General features: G+C 36.9%; 1 protein-coding gene across 1 annotated transcript in view; it reads left to right on the top strand.

Moving 5' to 3' along the window:
- Nucleotides 1-18,840, top strand: part of SPATA17 (spermatogenesis associated 17) — a 191,531-nt gene that overhangs the window by 32,114 nt on the left and 140,577 nt on the right. Inside the window, exon 4 of the mRNA XM_036865026.1 lies at nucleotides 8,676-8,726. Within this exon, the coding sequence (XP_036720921.1) occupies nucleotides 8,676-8,726 (51 nt within the window). The remainder of the gene's footprint in view (nucleotides 1-8,675; nucleotides 8,727-18,840) is intronic.

Here is an 18,840-nt window from a genome sequence, read left to right as displayed (position 1 = left end):
CTCTGTTGTCATCTGAGCCACCAGAGCATGATCTGAAAGCCACTGATTTTAATTTGCTTGTCTGGGGAAGGATCACAAAAAACTGATGATATTAACTGCATGGGGGGAAGAGAACTTGAGGAATAAGCATAGGAAGTAGACTTTTTACTGTAAACTCTTTGGTAGCTTTTGAATTTTAAACACTGTGAATATATTATCTGTTAAATAAATTAATTAAAAAGGAAAGTCAATTTAAAAGGTACTCCCCCCAACAAACACACACAGGCAAGTAATAAGCGCTCAGGTGAGAAGTTAATGCTATCTCCAAAAGTCTAAGAGGTGAGACTTGCACTGAACCTCAGGGCATCAGTAGACTGTAGCCTGGGGAGAGGGAAGTCCATTTCGGTTAGGAACAGCGTGAATGAAGGTCTGAAACTGGGAATGAGCATGGTGTAACAGGAAATGGTGAGGATGTTGATCTAGATGGCTCAGAGTATTTGAGGAGTAGCGGCAGGTTGGTAAGGAGCTGAATGTGACTTTAATAAAATAACTTCCTACATTTTTAAAGGACTTTCTTGTTTAAACACATGTTTTACATTCATTGTTTCATATTTTCCAGTAACAGTCTGTCAAGTAGAACGTGCAGGTGTTTTATCTTCATTTTATAGGTGGAGACATGGAGGCTCAGGGTGATTAGATGATGGGCCCAAGGTTCTCAGTTCCTGATCCCTGCAGCTCCATATGCTAAGTACCTACTAAAAGTCTTCTCTGGAGGTCCCTCAGGTACCCCCAATCTGTTCCTCCTTCTATATTCCTTTATTCAGGTAAATGGTACAACCATTCAGCTGGAAATCCACAGTCATCCTTGCCTCCCCACCACCTTCTTTTCCCCACCCTCTCTCTCTTATCAGTCATCAAATACTTTGCATTGTCCCTCAGAAAATCTCGATTCCAACCTAAACTTGATAATTTCACTCCCATGCTCACAGTCCTCACTGTAGCATACAGCACAAAATTCATACTCTTCAACATGACAGGTCACGTTTTCATAGTCTCATGATTGCTTATCTAACCTCACGTCTTGCTAAACCTGTATAAACGTACTCTGGACACGTTAAACCACTTTCCATGATACACCAAGATACGCCATGCCCTACAGGTTTTTTGCAAATGCTGTTTACTCTGCCTGGAATGCCCTTCTTCACTCTGACCTGCCTCCCATTGGTCTGAATCCCTATTCATCCTTCAAAACTTTACTTAGGATTAACCTTCCGGATCTCCTGAGGCTGAGTATAGAATGGTAGGAGACTGCAGATACTAGGTGTGCCTTCCTCATGCTTTACTCCTGTAGGTGTTTGTGTCACTGTGACCCATTTGTTTATTTACATCTCTTGTTTGACTGGGAGCTCCTGAGATGCAATGACTATTCTATTTATCATATCTCAAACGATCACAGTAAATGTCACATAGAAAGCCTGTAGAAATTTTTGCTAACTGGATAAATTAATAACTCACCGGGATATAAGTTGGAAGACTTAGCTATGGTCAACCTAGCCGGTGATTGGTATCCATGTGTGCCAAAAATTCTTCCCTACCCGCCTCCTCATAAAAGAATGATTCCTCCCCGTCTCATTGATTTTGGGCTAAGCCATGTGTTGTGGGCCATAGCTACAGGGAAACTTAGCCCACGTGTAATGTGAGTAAGAAATAAACTTTTTGTTTTATAAGCTAGTAAGATAGCTGCATTTTTATCTCAGCAAAGCTGATTAGTGGTTGTAATGGCAACAAAAGCATGGATGTTGATAAGAAAACATTCTGAATGGGACACTCAGAGAAGCTTTTACAAAAAGATGTTGTGAGATTTTGAGTTTGTGGTGATGTTAGGACACCTCCATGTGGTGGTGTCTTGTAAGGCGATTTTGCTATCTCTCGGAAGAGTGTCTGGCACATTATAATTAGCACTAAACAAAAGCTTATTAAAGAGGACTTTTAGATGAAGAGTCAGAGCTGGAGATAAAGGTTTTAGAGCCATCATTATAAGATGGCAGGATTTTCTACCTGATGGAAAAGTATCTGAGCAGTAGAGCAGAGGGCCAAGGATTGAGGCTTGTGGAATGCATTAGTAGGATTTAGGCAGAGGAAGGGAGTTATAGGTAGATAATAATCAGAAAAACAGAGACACAATATCACAGGAAGCAGAGTAGAAAACTTGGAGTTATCAACAGTCTCACGTGTGGCAAAGGTCAAACAAAGTGAACTGTGGAAAGTCAGAAGTCCTAGGATCTCTAGATAAGTTCATATTTTTAGACAGCCTCCCTCAAAATTCGACTATACCAGAATATTTCTATCCAGCTTTTAAATAATTCTCACAGCAACACCAGTCAACTTATCCAGTCCTATAGTGTTATGCGTTCTCCACTATGGTGCCCTCACTAAAACCCACGATAACAGAGCCATTCCAGTTTTCTTTTCTGATTTGATTCTTTTTTGCTTCCTGGATGACTATTGTTTTTGTTTATTTTAATTTTCAATGTCCATTCAGGTCTTCCTGCTGACTTTCATGCTGCCGTATCTGGCAACATAACCCAAATTTGTCCATCGTAGGGACCGAGGACTGTTGATTCACAACCTCAAAAACCTTTCCCTTTTAGTGAGGATGTGCTCTGATTCTTCTTTTTTATTAACAGTGGATTTCTAGTCACCTGGTGTGTGTGTTCAGTGCACGTGCATCCCAGACCTCCTGAGTTCCTGCTATGATTTTACTGCAACCTGCGCTTCCCATTGGATACTCAAATGGTCCTACTGTTTTGGTCCCCTTCTTATTTTCAACTGTATAATGTTCTATATAGCTTGTCCTTACCACTTTTTGCTTTATTTCATAAATGGTGAAGTGAAAATAGTTATTTCTGTAGGCGATAGTACCAGAAAAATGTTCAAATATTTCATCTGCCTCTTTCGGAAAACTAACACTTTGAGCGTTACCTGAGTGAATTCATCAATATAACCTAATAGGACAGCTGTATGCATCTTGTTATCCTTTTCAATTTCCCCATTATATAGTTTACATGATGTTTAATATCAAGTATACTATTTTTAGTCACCACACTCTGAGAGCAGCTACCCTGATATACGTGATTAATTCTATATGCATTATTGTGAAATAAATATATATAACTGTAGTTCTAAACAGCTCAATGTTATGTTTTTAAATTGAGATCATTCAGTGAATAACATATATATGGCACCACATTAACAGAACTTGGTTAAAACTTTTTGTTAAAGTATATTAATAGCCTCTGGTAGAACTGATTAATTTATAAAGATAATTCTCATTAAAAATAGATTATTCTTCAAATTATAAAAATAATTTAATTTATTGCTGAAAAGGCTCACAATACTTATATACTACTTATGATTTTACTGCTCTTCTCACAAAGTTTTCATATTGGATTAGTATTTGAAAGAGTAACAATGGAAAGAAATTCTATTAACTTTAAGTGGAACAAAGGATATCATCTGCTATCAAATCCCATTTTGCATTGTCATGATAAATACCAGCAGGTTTGTTTTTGAATGGATAGTAAAAATACATAAAATTTCAGTCATTATTTTTAAAACTGATGAGATTGACACGGTTGCTTGTACGGACATTTTTATTTCTCTTCATTAGGTAAATGAATGTTCCTTCTATAGCCCAACTCTCTTTATAAATCTCTTTATAAGGCTTCCAAATCAGTTAGATGTTAATGAGGCAACATTTATCACTCTTTAGTGTTAGAGCAGAAAACTGAAACATAATCTATTTTTTCCCCTCAGGATCTGGCATTTTAAATAAATACCAAAGGCTGGATAACTTAAGACTCTGACTTTTCTAATATAAATTTAAAACTTTACTAACATATTTTCATTATAATAATATGATTTAGATTTAGTTTACTTGCTTTTAAAGATTACATTAATAATAACGGTGAAAAATAATATAATTGACTTTTAATTTTTTGCGTGTGTGGAAGACGGAAGGTTATTTTAACAATCGGCTGTTGATAACGACCAGATTGGTATCAGTTGCCAGCGAACAAGGCAAAGCATATGCACAAAATACTCATGATTATTTGATAATAAATCATTTTAATGATCATACTCAAAATTATGAAATGAGGATGGCACTGAAGTGGAAAATAACAAAGGCACAGGCTCCCCAGATCTGTTATCCATATGTGCATGGCTTCTAAAGTTTCCAGAGTCATCACTTTAATGCAAATATTTCCTCTGTATTGCCCAGTCTAGCAAATAAAGCCAGTTGATCTGGTCAAGTTCATATAGATGTGTTACTCAAATTTATTATAAATATGTATTACTTTAAATGTTCTGTTTTTGAAAATGATTGACCATTTGAAACTCTGGTTTTCTTGGTTTCCAACCTAAATGCTCAACAATAATGGAAAGATTAGTTAATTTATGATATGTTCATTAACAAAATATCAATGTAGCCATTGTATATAAACATATGTGAAGAAGGAACTTGAAACTGAGGAGAAGGACATACGTGTACTAGATCTGTCTACTAGGTGGAAAAGCCTTTAATAGAAATTAAGCCATCAGGGATTTAAGGAGAAGAATTTGCAATCTGAGTTTAAGACTTAAGAGGAGAAACATTTCTAGTTCACAGGGTCTGGAACATGGCTATGGGAAGTGGATGTCATTGCGACTGGGAAAGGCAGGCAATAGTGAGAGCAGGTAATTGAGTGTGTTGTATATGTGAATTTGAAAAGCCTCAAGATACGGCAGGAGTTGTGGTGAAGAATAAGACCTTTAGCTTGGTGTCAAAACGTTTAGAGTGTATTATTGGAGTAGGTCAGGGGAGGCGAGGAGGGGAAAGGAGAGTGTACCTAGAGACCTGAGGACGGGTGACAACACCAAAAAGGGAGAGAGAGTGATAAATGTGAAAAGCTTGAGAGTAAACTGAGGTTTTGTGTTCTTTGGGTTTTTGTCGTGGTAGTTGTTGTTGCTTCTAAAGGAGTACTTCCTGCTGGTTTGAAATGGTTTGAAAGTATCCACTGGAGCCGAGAGAATGCCAGCAGCTTCTTCCAGTTGCTAGTCCTTAGACTGGGGGAGAAAAGGTGGTTTCTCCTATAAATGTTTGTGAGAACAGCAGGAGACAGAGGATTTGGACAGCTAGAAAAGGATGATAAGACATTTTAGGCAAGGGGAGTAGTAGGACGTGAAGAAGAAAAGATAATAATTTGATCAGATTGAGGTTTAAAGGAGTGGCGTGGTGGGAGATAATTGGAGAACAAAATTGGGACCTGGTGCAGTGAGCTTTGAATATCACTTGACCTCTAAGAGAGTGGTTCTAACCTATCCCCACCCCCGCCCCTGCACTGTAGTTCACCTGGTAGAAAAAATGGAAACTCAAAACATGAGACATGCTCCCATCAATACCATGGTCCAATCCCATTGAACAGCAGCCCTGTCCAAAAGGTCCACATGGATACTGGCCACTCAGAAAATCGATTTTAAAAGAAATACAACTTCCAGAAAAAATTTCAGAAGCCTTCTGAAAATTGAGCTACGTGACATGACAAGGGCCATATGGCGAACAAGTGGTTTATTTAGTGTTCAAATGCTGTTTTTCATCCCAGGAATTCTTCCTACTCTATCTGTTGTAAATGCAACGTATCAATTCTGTTTATCTTTCTCCCCCTCCCTCTCTTTTCCCCTTCCTTCATTTAGTCAACAAATAGTTGGGAAACATCTATAATTGAGCATCATGTTTTCATTACATTGAAATTTATCATCTTTTATGCTTGATTTTCACCCCAGATCTTTAGTCTTCCTCTTTAAAATAGACTTGGTACCTTAATGATAAAATAGGAAATTAATATATAGTAAGGAAAATTTTGGGATTTTTCTCTGATGATGAATTACTATAGTCTGTCATTCTTAGATATGTTATCAATATTTAGTAGCTGTGATATATTTGCTTATCCAACTCCATGGAATGGAAAAAAAAACTTTTAGGACAGAATCCTGGAAAATAATATTAAGAACAAGCGTTTTTGTATGAATTATAATTTAACTACTCATGTAACCAAAAGAACAAATATTAGTATAACAAATAATCATCACTGCTCAGAATAGAAATATAGAGACTTAGACAGTATTTTACCAAATTTCAAAGTGTCCAATGTGTCTCATAGGTAGCTTATGGAAATGCATGATTCACATTCACAAATGATTTTTTAGTGTTTTTAAAAATTGTGGTAAAATATATATAGCATAAAATTGATCATTTTGACTATTTTTAACTGTACTGTTCAGTGACATTAAGTACATTCACATTGTTTTGCAAGTATCACCACTAACAATCTCCAAAACTTTTCCATCATCTTAAAGGGAAACTCTATACCCACTAAACACTAGCTCCTCCTCTTCCCCCAGTGCCTGGTAACTACTATTCTACTTTTTGTCTCTGTGAATTTGACTAATCCAGGTACCTCATATAAGTGGATCATACAATGTTTTCGTGGTACTTTCAGATCTGGGCTATAGAATTGAGAATCAATGTAACATCCATCTGTGTTTCACATGAGAATGATAACCTGGAATCAAAGTGCTTTCCCACCTTTGAACTATAAAATTCAAAATTCTTAGGCTCAAACCTATATCTCTTCTTTGTTCAGAATAAAATTTAACCTCTTATACCTTTTGGAATTTTACTTATAGTTAAATTACATACTTTTAGCCACAAAATGTGTAACAGTGATGATCCCTTTCCTAATGACCATCAGCTATGTCCCAAGCACCTTAAATACCTTATCTTATTTTATTCTTCACAAGAACTCCACGGAGTATGTGATGTCCCATTTTGTAAGGCTAGAAGTCAAGACTGGATGACTTCAAGTAACTTGTTCAAGCCGCACAGCTGGTAAGAGCAACGTCAGGACCTGAACTCAGGTCTGTGGCTTGAAAGCTCGCTAATGCGCACTGCTGCTGACTGAACAGCAATATGAAAAAAGATAAGAAACAATATCTTTTTCTGCACCCAACTTTCTCAAATATATAATTTCCAATATGTTTCTTCTGTGTAAAAATATTTAATGTTTATATTTGCCTTGAAGAAGTACTCTAAGTAAATTTTTTTTTTTTTTTTTTTTTTTTTTTTTAATTTTATTTTTGGCTGTGTTGGGTCTTCGTTTCTGTGCGAGGGCTTTCTCCAGCTGCGGCAAGCGGGGGCCACTCTTCATCGCGGTGCGCGGGCCTCTCACTATCGCGGCCTCTCCCGCTGCGGAGCACAGGCTCCAGACGCGCAGGCTCAGTAAATGTGGCTCACGGGCCCAGTCGCTCCGCGGCATGCGGGATCCTCCCAGACCAGGGCTCGAACCCGTGTCCCCTGCATTGGCAGGCAGACTCTCAACCACTGCGCCACCAGGGAAGCCCCTCTAAGTAAATATTTTAAGTTGACCTCAAACACCAAGATTTATGCCTTGCTTGCCATAACGAAGAAAGAGAATTTAAAATGAAGTAACATCATTGTGTTCATTTGTAAATAACATATTGCAGCCAACTGTTTCCTAACTGCTCAGACTGTTGATAACTAATCCAGCCCTGCTGCTCTCCACAGACAATTTGCTTTGGATCAGATCAGGCAATTCAAACAATACTAATTACAGTGAAACCCTTTTGTATGAATTCCTGTTTGTTGCAGGGAAGAAAACCCCTGTATAAAAGGCTAAGGCACTTATCTCTGATTTTTGCTGAAACATAACACCTATTGCCTAAGTTCAAGTTTATATTAGTCTGATGAGTTTTGACTGAATAAAATGGATAAAGTTGTATTTTGTGTGGAAAAAATATGTATTTCAATGTTTATTGTACTGTCATGAATTATGTTAATTGTATCTTTTTAATTGAAAGAGCAGATGTGGAAGTTTTATTTAAAGCAATATTTTCATTGAAATAAGCTATGTTGCTAAATGATTATTTACTGTCACAGAGATTCATGCATTAAAAGACAAATGTGTCTCTACTAGAAAGAAACCAAGTCTTTAGGAAGTCTTCATTATGTCAGGGGATTTGCTGTAACATGATATCATTGTATTTATGATTTTATGGTGTTAAAATGAATATTAAATGAAACAAAATTCCCAAGGATTACTCAGGAGGCAGCTAAGTACATAACATTTTGTACAGATGGTTGGAAGGCACAATTTTGCTCCATCACTGCATCCATATCCTTGAACGATTTCGACTGAAGACAGCATTTCTTTGAATTTTTCATTAAACCAGACGTCTTGAAATATGAATTCCTTTTATGTTTCTGTGAGTTTTGGCTAAAAGAACCCCAGTGAATAAATCATACAATACTACATGTCACCAGCACTTGTGAATATTTCTGCTTTGTTATTCTATTCTCAGTAGAGCACCATTGATTATCAAACTCAGCGGAGAGCATTTTATGATCATATATCTCCATTAGCTCCTAGTTTGACTACCATAGATTTTTCTGGTTAAGCCTGCATTATGTATTAGGAAGCCTATCTCTTCAATACAAAGTTTGATTTCATTTTTCTAAGCATGGAACTCTTATTATGTATTATGTATAAAGATTCTTATCTTTTATATGTAAAAATAGGCTGCACTGTCTTTGTGTGAAACTAAAATATATGCCATCTTTTTTTTTTCTCGATTCACAGTTAGCATATTACACTATGAAGATGAATCTCTACAATGCAATGGCTGTCAGGGTAAATATTTCTTCACTTGTTAAACAAATGAAAAGTCAATTGTGCCCTGAATTCACTTTTAATAAAATGAGCAAACCAGAATAATGCAAATTTGATTGATATGCTAATGGTAAAGAGAGAAAAGAGTACATAGTTAAAAAGTTAGCTGTACTAAATAGTCTTGGCAGTATTAAAAATTAGAGTAAAATGTAAAACATGTAATTATCAATGCGTATGTTTTAGAATGTTAAATATCTCTGAGCCATGACTAGAGAAAGACTGTAAATATTAATGAAGCAATGTATTAGTTTCCATATGTCATATAAAATACTGTGATAAATAGATGAGCATGGTTCTGGAATATAAGATTCCTGCCCAATACAAATCAATTAGAAATTATTCATATGATTTCACAGTAATAAAGTCAGTTTCCAGCTTAGAAGTTTTATTTCTATCATTTCTGTGTTCACTTTTATGTGTTATTTGCCTAATAGGAAGCTGAATTTAGTGATTATGAAGCTTCCTTGGTTTCTGCTGAGATTTGGGGAAGAGCCACGACAAAAGTATAATTTCTTTTGTATCAGACAATATGATTTTAGCTTAATTGTGAAGCTATTATAAATGGGGAAATTACTTAAGTGAATTTCATTAATGTCCTTAAAACCTATGTTTTAATGTTACCCTATTATATTCTCTCTCATTAATCTATTAATTCTTGCTTCTGCTAATAACGGATTTTATTTTGGGTGAAGAAAGATAGTAAAATACCTTCTGAAAGTCCTGTGTTGAACTAAGGCAAGTTGAATTAACATTATTTTGCTGACTTACACTGCTTTGGGAAGGGACTTTCCTATGCAGATGTGAGTGTGTTGGAGCCCAGCCCAGGGCAGATCTCTAGTATCTGTCTACCTCTCGGTGGTTCTGTAGTGTAAGGGAAAAAAAGAAGAGGAAGAAGTAGATCTTTTTTGCTTCTTTTCCAGAGGCAGATACTCCAGATGCACTGGGCTATATTTACCTTTCTTAGAAATCCAGTAATATAAGAAAATAATGTGGCTTTCATCTTTTAATGGGAATGCTTGAGTCTGGGAATTTAGGAGATTCTGATTCTCTGTGCAGCTCTGCCAAAGACTTAACCTCTGAGCCTAAAACAGTGTTAGATTTTTTTCTTTTCTGCATGCCCTTTGTCAGATACGTCTGCAAAGTAAAAAGCAATAGATGACGGAGGACCTGAAGCAGTTGATGGCGGAAGGCTTAGACTTCCCCATAGATCACCATAGGTCACCAAGGGAGACAGAGGCACAGGAGTCAGGGTTAGAAAAATGCATTCTCTTGTTTATTATTTAGCCCCAAATTTTGTATTGAATTCTGATCTGGCTTGAATCATTAAGATTCCTTTTACCTTGACGGGGTATATCTAAGAAACTCATATCAAACCAAGCCACTCAGAAGGCAGTGTTTTTGACTTATTCTAACATCATACTAAAAGCTACATTTCCTAACGTTACTGAACCAAACTTGGGTCCTCTTGCCCATACACAGTAAAGCCAATCTACTGACACCGGGTTGTGGTGAAGGAAAGTGGAGCATTTATTGCAGGCACCAAGCAAGGGTTCCCGGTAGCTAGTGCTTAAAAGGCTGGAACTCCCTGAAGGCTTTCAGGGAAAGGTTTTTAAAGACAGAGTGAGGGAGGGGGTTGTGGGGTGTGTGATCAGCTCGTAAACATTCTTCCGATTGGTTGGTGGTGAGGTCATCAGGAGTCAACATCATCGCCCTTCTGGTTCCAACCGGCCTGGGGTCTCCGTGCTTGCGGGCAACATACAGTTAACTTCTTCTGCTTGGTGGGGGGGTTCAGTATCTGCAAAACAGCTCAAAGCATATGGCTCAGAATATTATCTATAGTCCTTGAGGAGGAACTAAAGGTCCTTAACTTTGTTTAATGGCTAAACTATTATTATTTTGTCTTGCTTGACTGTTTTCCTTTCTTTCTGCATTTTCTCATTTCTCTGATTAAACTTACTCTTTGGAACTTGGGGAAGGCCTAGGAGGCTAAAGCTTCTCTACAGACAAGAGGCAGATGGAGGGCGTGGGGTGTGGGTCAGTTCTGGGAAAGCCCCGTAGGGTCCTGCTCGGTCACACCTAATAATATTGCCCAGGGTTACCTCATCTTTGCTTAACATCAGCGGACAATGTTGAACTCTCCCTAAGTCCTGTGATCCTAGAAAACAGAAAAGTTTAAACCCCTCCCCCCCAACTCTTTTGTGTTTTGGAAACAGCTTACTGCAAAAAAATCCACGCTTCCCCATATGACTTAGCTGTGGATGGTCCCTTGTTTACCTATGACAAGGCCAGACACAGTCCCCCAAATTCCCATTTTTTTAACCTCACAAATGATTAGCTGAACTGCTTGTCTCCATCGATCAACTGGAAAAAACATGTTTATTAACCAAACTATGCTTAAGCTTCTCTCCTTCGCCTAGGTCCCTGAACTTTAGCCAGCATACGGCATCTCCTTAGTACCTCCTCTTGAGAATGGGCTTCAGGGTAAAGCATTCTCAGATCTCCTATATGATTATGCCACCCTTTTATCCCACTTCCCCACATCAGGTTCTTTCCAGCCTTGTTCACACCTTCCTATTAAAGGAAAACTCTTTTTGCCTAAGTTTCGCCATGTTTGCAAATCTTATGGTCAAAGATTCTCCTCATCGCAATAGTCCACCTCTACCCCTGCAGGAGTCACTCACCCCTTCTTTCTTGCAGTAATTCTTTCAAATCAAGTCTCTCCTTGCTAGGTCCAGGTTTTTGTTTTTTTTTTTAAACTTTGGGTTTATTTATTTATTTATTTATAGCTGTGTTGGGTCTTCATTTCTGTGCGAGGGCTTTCTCTAGTTGCGGCAAGTGGGGGCCACTCTTCATCGCGGTGCGCGGGCCTTTCACTATCGTGGCCTCTCTTGTTGCGGAGCACAGGCTCCAGACGTGCAGGCTCAGTAGTTGTGGCTCACGGGCCTAGTTGCTCCGCGGCATGTGGGATCTTCCCAGACCAGGGCTCGAACCCGTGTCCCCTGCATTGGCAGGCAGATTCTCAACCACTGTGCCATCAGGGAAGCCCCAGGTTTGTTTTTATTTGACACATTCCAGGAGAGAAGGGTAGAGGTGGGAATGCAGTGGTCATTAAAGCAAAGGGAAGGAAGACTTGAGCATTACCTAGAGGTTGAAATGATCCACTAAAGACATTCAGGAATTTTTGCAAGGCTCTGTGGAGTATGTAAATACTACTGTGGGAAATTTATAATAGAAACACTTCTCTACAGAGATGTTCAAAGACTTCCTTCAGAGGTTTGGATGAGTTAATTTGGTAACTTGGTAATGAGGAATCAGGACTGAGGCTTGCTGGCACAGAGGCTGATGTGATTACCTAACAAAGATTAATTTTTAGCATTGAGTGATCACATGACTGGAGCTGAACTTATTTGTAATGGACTTGGACAAATCTATTTGTAAGTGGATTTTTTGCAAGATGGTGCTCTGAAAATTTGTCTCTCTGTGGGAAAGAGAGGCTGAAGAGACCAATGTGTGGTCCACATACCTTCATGGCGTACACATCGGAAGATTACAACCCTAGCTTGATACCAGCAGCTGAAGTTTTACTTGTACTAGCTACAACTCTGCCTTTTCAGTTTTTAACCTATGAAGTAACTTTGCTCAAAAGAGCTACCCTTTAAGTATTAAAATGTGGGTGGCAGTGAGTGTACAGGTGGAAGAATTTCTAGGAGTAACAGATAACTACCAGAAATCTATATGGCCAGTAATATTCAGGCACATATATTTTTATATATGCACCTAAATCATACAGTAGAAAATAAAAAACTTTTGTCTTACCCTGCCTCATATACTGAGTCAATTGCAAATTATGTATTTGACTATTGACTCCTAGCATGACAAGTTATATTCAATTGTCAAAGAGGCTAGCAGAGCATTTCTGAAAAGAGAAGGAATTTAAAATTTTCATTTGTAGCTAATCCATTCCTAAATAGATGTCGCTTTTTTATAATGAAGAGTAAATTATATGTATGTGATTATTTAATGTCATAGATATTCATATCTTGATTTGCTGCCTTTATTTTTTAAAAGGTCACCTTTTCTCTAAAGATTTTACCATCCCCCTACCCATGTAGAATTGATCACTCTCCTTTTTTTAATGTCCCTATTTTACCATCAACATACTTCTGTTGTAGAACCTGTAACAATTTATTATCCTTACTAATTTACATGCCTGTGTCCACCCGCCCCCCCCCAAACACTGTAAGTCTCTTGGGGCCCGGATCCTACCTTCTTAGTCTTTGTATCTACAGTTCCTGACTTATACTAGGTTGTTAAATAAATGTCCGTGAATAAATCAGTGAACGTTGGCTCATGCTTTTTTAAACAAGGAGTAAAAAAGTTGTTTGTTTTAAATATTCTTTGTTTAGGTCCCTTGGTGGCCTTGATGGAAATTATTTAAGCCTTTGCTGGTAGATCTTTAAGGCTTTTTTGAGTGCCCGACTAGGCTAGGTGGTGTGGATAAACTGGACATGAGAAGGTAATATTTGCTCAGTGCAGTTCATATGTGAATGGAAGACCTCATGAGCTTTGTGACGTTGCTAAAGTGTTATAACAGGTACAGGCTTGAAGGAGGCTTGCTATGATATCAGCTGCTGTCAGAACCCACAGTGTGCCTGTACAAAACCCCTGCGACTGATTTGCAGCTAAGCCAGTGACAGTCAATTAATACAGCAATAAATTGCTCAGTAAATTTTTATCTTAGCTCCTGGGGCCCTATTCCTCCTGTTTCTCCGTGCGACACATTATTGCCTTTTTGGTCTTTAATTTGAATTTACTCCAGATTAGGGTTCTGCTTTTCCTCTAGCATCTTGGCTGCTGCTCTGTGGATCTCATTTAAATTTGGCCTCCAACTTCTTTTGTTCAGTTCTCACTCTTTGAACAGCTTTTAGTATCTTATACAAATGTCATGAGTTGATTCATCTACTCAACTTCTTTCTCTCCCTGTTCCACCTAGATGTACGATTGTGTATCTTTTTACAGCCTGACGTAGAACTGACCCTCCATTTCTGATGTTAGTGAGCATCTACTTAAGCACTTGGGTGTCACTTCAGACCCTCCAAACACAGGGCTTGGAGAATCAGTTTTCTAATAATACAAAGACGAAAGGCAAAATTACTTTATGTGTAGAAAGCCCATTTATAAATATCCACAGGTAGCAAAAAAAAGTGCAGTTTAGTGGAATTATTTCATCCATCCTAAGGTCTTTTACTTGTTCCTTTTCTCCAGTACTTTGATTCATGGTTCTCGACATTTAGGATTTTTTTTCTTTATGGCTTTTGTTTACTGGCTGACCCCATCCAGGATGAAGCCTATTGTATGGAGTGGCACATGTCTTATATCTAATTCTTCCATTTCTAGGGATACGTCCATTCAGCCTCAACTGTGTTTTCGAGGCCCCCATTTCCCCAATAGAATGGTTCCAGATTCTCATACTTACTACCCAAGCGTGAATGGATATAGCTGGTAGATACCTGAGTATACCTTAGTCAAACCAACTGCCAGTGAGGGCTATATGTCTCTGAGGCATATATGCAAGAACAAGATTGCAATACCACGTAACTCCAAATCTTGGTAAGTCAGAACCACTGGTAAATAATAATGATAACAGTTAGCAATTGAATAGCAGGTACCACTCTCCAGGCACCATTCTAAGTATTTTAAATATTTTAACTATTGTCTGACGTGAGCAACTCTCTGAGGTAGGTATCATTATGATTCCAATTTGAAAGATGAGAAAGAAATATGGAATTGCAGAAAGATATCTTGCCCAAGGTCACATAGCTAGTAAGTGACAGTGTTAGGAATTGAACCCAAGAGGTCTGATACCCACATTCCTGTTATTTCTGGTCACGTATAGACTTGCCTTTACTTCTAGTCTTCTTCTCCTTTCTTCAAAAATCTGGATGAGAGCAACTATATGAACCCTCGACTGAGCTGTTAGGGAAATTTTATTGCTTACACTCTGGTTTTCTTGGTTGCCTGACCCCATGACCCTGGTAATTCATGAGCATTCTTACTGGTAGTACATTTCACTCAGGGAATTCTAAATTTAGTAATAATTCATTGAAAACCAAATTGAGACATCCCAATTCAGTGTCACGTGCTTCCCCTTGTAGGCAGAATTGGATGGCTTAGGATGAAAAACATCACCTTATAAATGAATGTTTGATCTGTGGTCTTCACATATTGCTATTGTTAGCATCTGGATTTGTCATCTGTCATAGCCCCAGGTAAAACACCGTTCTTGCTACAATTTTAAATGGATTTTTGTATAGGATGTAGCAAACGATGAAAGAGAATCTGTCATTTCTTTCCTGTATGGAGTACAAGGTGCAGATCACATAGGTTTTTGTGATCCAAAAATTTGAATTTGGTTGTATTTGAACCTCCGCCATACCTGTTTTGGACCCTGAAAAATTAGTGGAAAGAAAAGAGGACTCTAACTTTGTTAAAACTTTAGAAGCCCCACCAAATCGTTACTAGGACTGCTGTTCTTCAACTGCAGATCTCTCCCTTTATAAATTAACTCTTAGAATATACTGGTCTTCAATAAACTCAACTTAATGAGGATATATAATCTGGCACAGACTTTGGAAGTTAACAAAGGTAAACTCTCTAAGCATTACTGATTCCTTGCAATTCCTTTGAAAAGCCTCCTTTGGGTCATCTCACACATCTTGAATCCTAACTGGAACAAGGTCATATGAATGCAGATTTCAAGAAGTGCTAATATGTAGTATCTTGGAGATCTCTCTTGAAAAATATGTTCCATCAGACTTTTTCCTTTCATTTTCAAAGATCTATGAGGAATGAAAAATGCTAATAATCTAAAACTTAGAGAGTTTTAAAGAACTGCAGATGTAATTAATTGTTTAAGGTAGAATTTCTTTTACCCTGGAAACCTTGTCCATGTTATTGATCAATCACATATACTTTCTCAATGGTATTCATGGGTGTCTCAACCGATCCTTTATTGTTGCAGTTATTTTAAATGATTCAACTTGAAATTAGTGCCCCAAGACATTTTAGTTCAGATAGAAATCCTCACTTAAAGGAAAATAAGGACTATAATAACAAGAGGACCACTAGAGTAACATATATATAACATATATAACATATATATAGGTATGTTTTTGACATGATAATGTAGTGGCATTGAGAATGAAAACTTTGATATTACTAGTTTTAAACACCCTATCTTTGAAAATTTAGTAAACCCACTTTTCTGTGCTCACTGTATAGTCTTCTAGAATGTTGAACATTCTAATAAGTAAAAGTATAATTATGATGTGTCCTATTTATATGCTCTCATATACATTTCGAGCATTAGTCCTGGGAAGGGTATCATCAGTGAATTTGTCTTTCATGTTTTAATTTTAATTTTAGTTGCCAAAACATTTTTTCTCTCTTTTGATAACATTAAGATTACTGTGAATTTTGAGGAATAATAATAAACCCAATGGAGGGAAAATCTTTTCTATGAACAGATGGCTTTTGATATATCAAGGTTTTGCCATTTATTTTAGTGCTTAAAATAAACATTATTTATAAGACCACTTACATTTTGATGTTACTTAATGAGGAATATGCATCATTGATTTGACTAGCTTAAGAGGTCATTTAGAACTTGCCTGTTAACAAGCTGTAATCTGCTGAGCACACAATGACTTTGTTTAAAATTATCTATTCAGAGCTGATCAATGACAATAATTGTTTTATACCAATCACTTCTGAAAGTTGCTAATTACTTTGAAGGACATGAATACTAGCCTGTTTTTGGAAGTCGTAACCCACTCACCTTGAAATGATCAAAAGTCATTTTGTTATCAAAAGTCATTTTGCCTCTTGAAAGTACTTTGTTTTAAAAAAATTAAGTTTATTCACTAGTACTGGGATATCAACAGGAAACATAGGCAAAATTTAAGATGTCGTTTGTTCCTATAACAGGAAGTATGGTAGAATCTCAGCTATTTGTATCTTATATCAATTAGATATTGGTTAAACTGGGTTCCCTATAATGTAAGAAAATGGTGTCTTTTATATTAAAGAGCATTGCACACACTCTTTCTCTCTATACAGTACATCCCTCAGATGTTTTAGTGGAAAAAGCCTGGGCTTTGGAATAAGACAGAGCTGGGTTTGTATCCTGGCTCTGTCATTTACTCTTTTACTGGTATTGCTGTGACCTTAATCAAGTTATTAACCTCAGTTTCTTCATTTTTAACATGGAGATCATGCCCTCTTCACAAGGTTACCATGAGAATTAAAGCAGTTAGCCTAACACATGGCACGTTCATGGAGTTCAGTAAATTTTAGATTCTTTACTTCACTGGATGGCGGCATCTTCACCCACTCACACGCCCAGCTTCTTCCAGCTGTTTTCACTCACTCACCTCTAACAAAGGCATTGAAAGGTTGATTATTATACTTCAGTGTGGATGAGTTTTAATTTGTTATCTTAACCATCACTTAACCTATTATGAGCTTTAATACCCAGTTGTGAATACCAGGATTTGCCTTGGAAAGGAATCGTAGCATGCTTTTGGGTAGATGTTTAAGGAGTTGGTGCATTAGAAGACTGTCTGAGAGCTTAATGGTGGGCTCTGAGGGTGTGGTTAGTGCTGTTTGTTTAGTTGCTCAGTGTGGAGTGGAAAGGAACCCATGCCATTGGCCTCTGTTAGTTCCCTTCCTACTGGCACAGATTTTTCAGCCAGTTTCAGAGTTTGCCCTTTCAACCTCTTTTCTCCAAGTGGGCATCCCCACTACTCTGCCATGACCTAATACGTAAACCACCATCCTCCGTCTTTCCTTCTCAGTACTTCAGCATGCATCTTTTATGTTTTCTGACATATTTAATCTTATTTGATTTAAAATTCAGTGGTGTTTTCATGTAATAGGTAGTCCATCCCTTAACAGTATTTGATATCCTAATATTTTCCCATGCTTCCTGAGTCACTTCTATTGCCGATGATGGATTTTCTATCAGTAGTTTTGTTTACAACTGTTCCTGTCTTTAATACAATTAATACTGTATATGCAATAAAAGTAAGCTGAAATTCATGTGAAGCCATCCAACCAGCTGTATGACCCAAGGCATTTATTTAAGCTCTCTAAGTGTCAATTTCCTCTTTTATCAAAGAAGGCTAATAATAATCTCTACCTCAGAATGATACTGTAATGATTAAATTAAATAAGCCAGGAAAATAGTCATTATTCACATGTATAATTTATATATATATATATATATACATATACATATATATATATATATTACAATTGGTTATTCTTTTTCATTAGGAAAATGGTTTTTGTATCAATTCCTCCTCTTTCTTTGCCAGCCATAATACGATTTTGGTCAAATTAGAGGGAGGTAGTTTCTAAACTGAGTATAGAACTTTAGAAAAATTAATTTTTCTTTATTTAAATAATTAAGCTCTAAATTAAGATCATTTGAAAAATATTTAGAAAGACACATTCTATAACATCGTTACACTAGCTTGTTATTCTACTTAGTTTTACTTTGCAGAATTAATTTCTCTGATTTAATTTTTCTTATAATAAGAACAGTAAGATAAGTGGTTTTGCATAACTTCAATTATTTTAGTCATTCTCATACTGGGAGGTTGACTGAAACATTTCTTCAAAGTCTTCATGTTTAATATTTCAGACTGTAAAATACCTTTTAAATGGCCATATTTTAAAACAGAGAAAAATAAGGTCTCATAATTCAAGTAAAATATTTTTCCTGTTTATTCTTATAGATCCAGCATTCAAGCTTATAAAAATTTTAAACTCAACATATTTAGTTAAAAAATCTTAGGCTTTTGGGATAAAACCCAACGGACTGAGGCTCATTCTCTTATTAATTACTTTTTCCTATGAAAAAATAAATTTTAAAGATGTGTGTTCCTAGCCTAGCTAACTTTGAAAAACATTGGAAGGACTTCATATCCTAAAAAAGAATTGTTCATAGTATGTGAATAATTCATAAATATATGGAAACCGCTGGAAAATTTTAGAGAATGAAGTTAAGTCT

Source organism: Balaenoptera musculus, chromosome 1, assembly GCF_009873245.2.
Source record: "Balaenoptera musculus isolate JJ_BM4_2016_0621 chromosome 1, mBalMus1.pri.v3, whole genome shotgun sequence".
NCBI lineage: Eukaryota > Metazoa > Chordata > Mammalia > Artiodactyla > Balaenopteridae > Balaenoptera > Balaenoptera musculus.
Note: the sequence above shows the minus strand (reverse complement) of the source record. Positions and strands in the feature narration are given on the sequence as shown.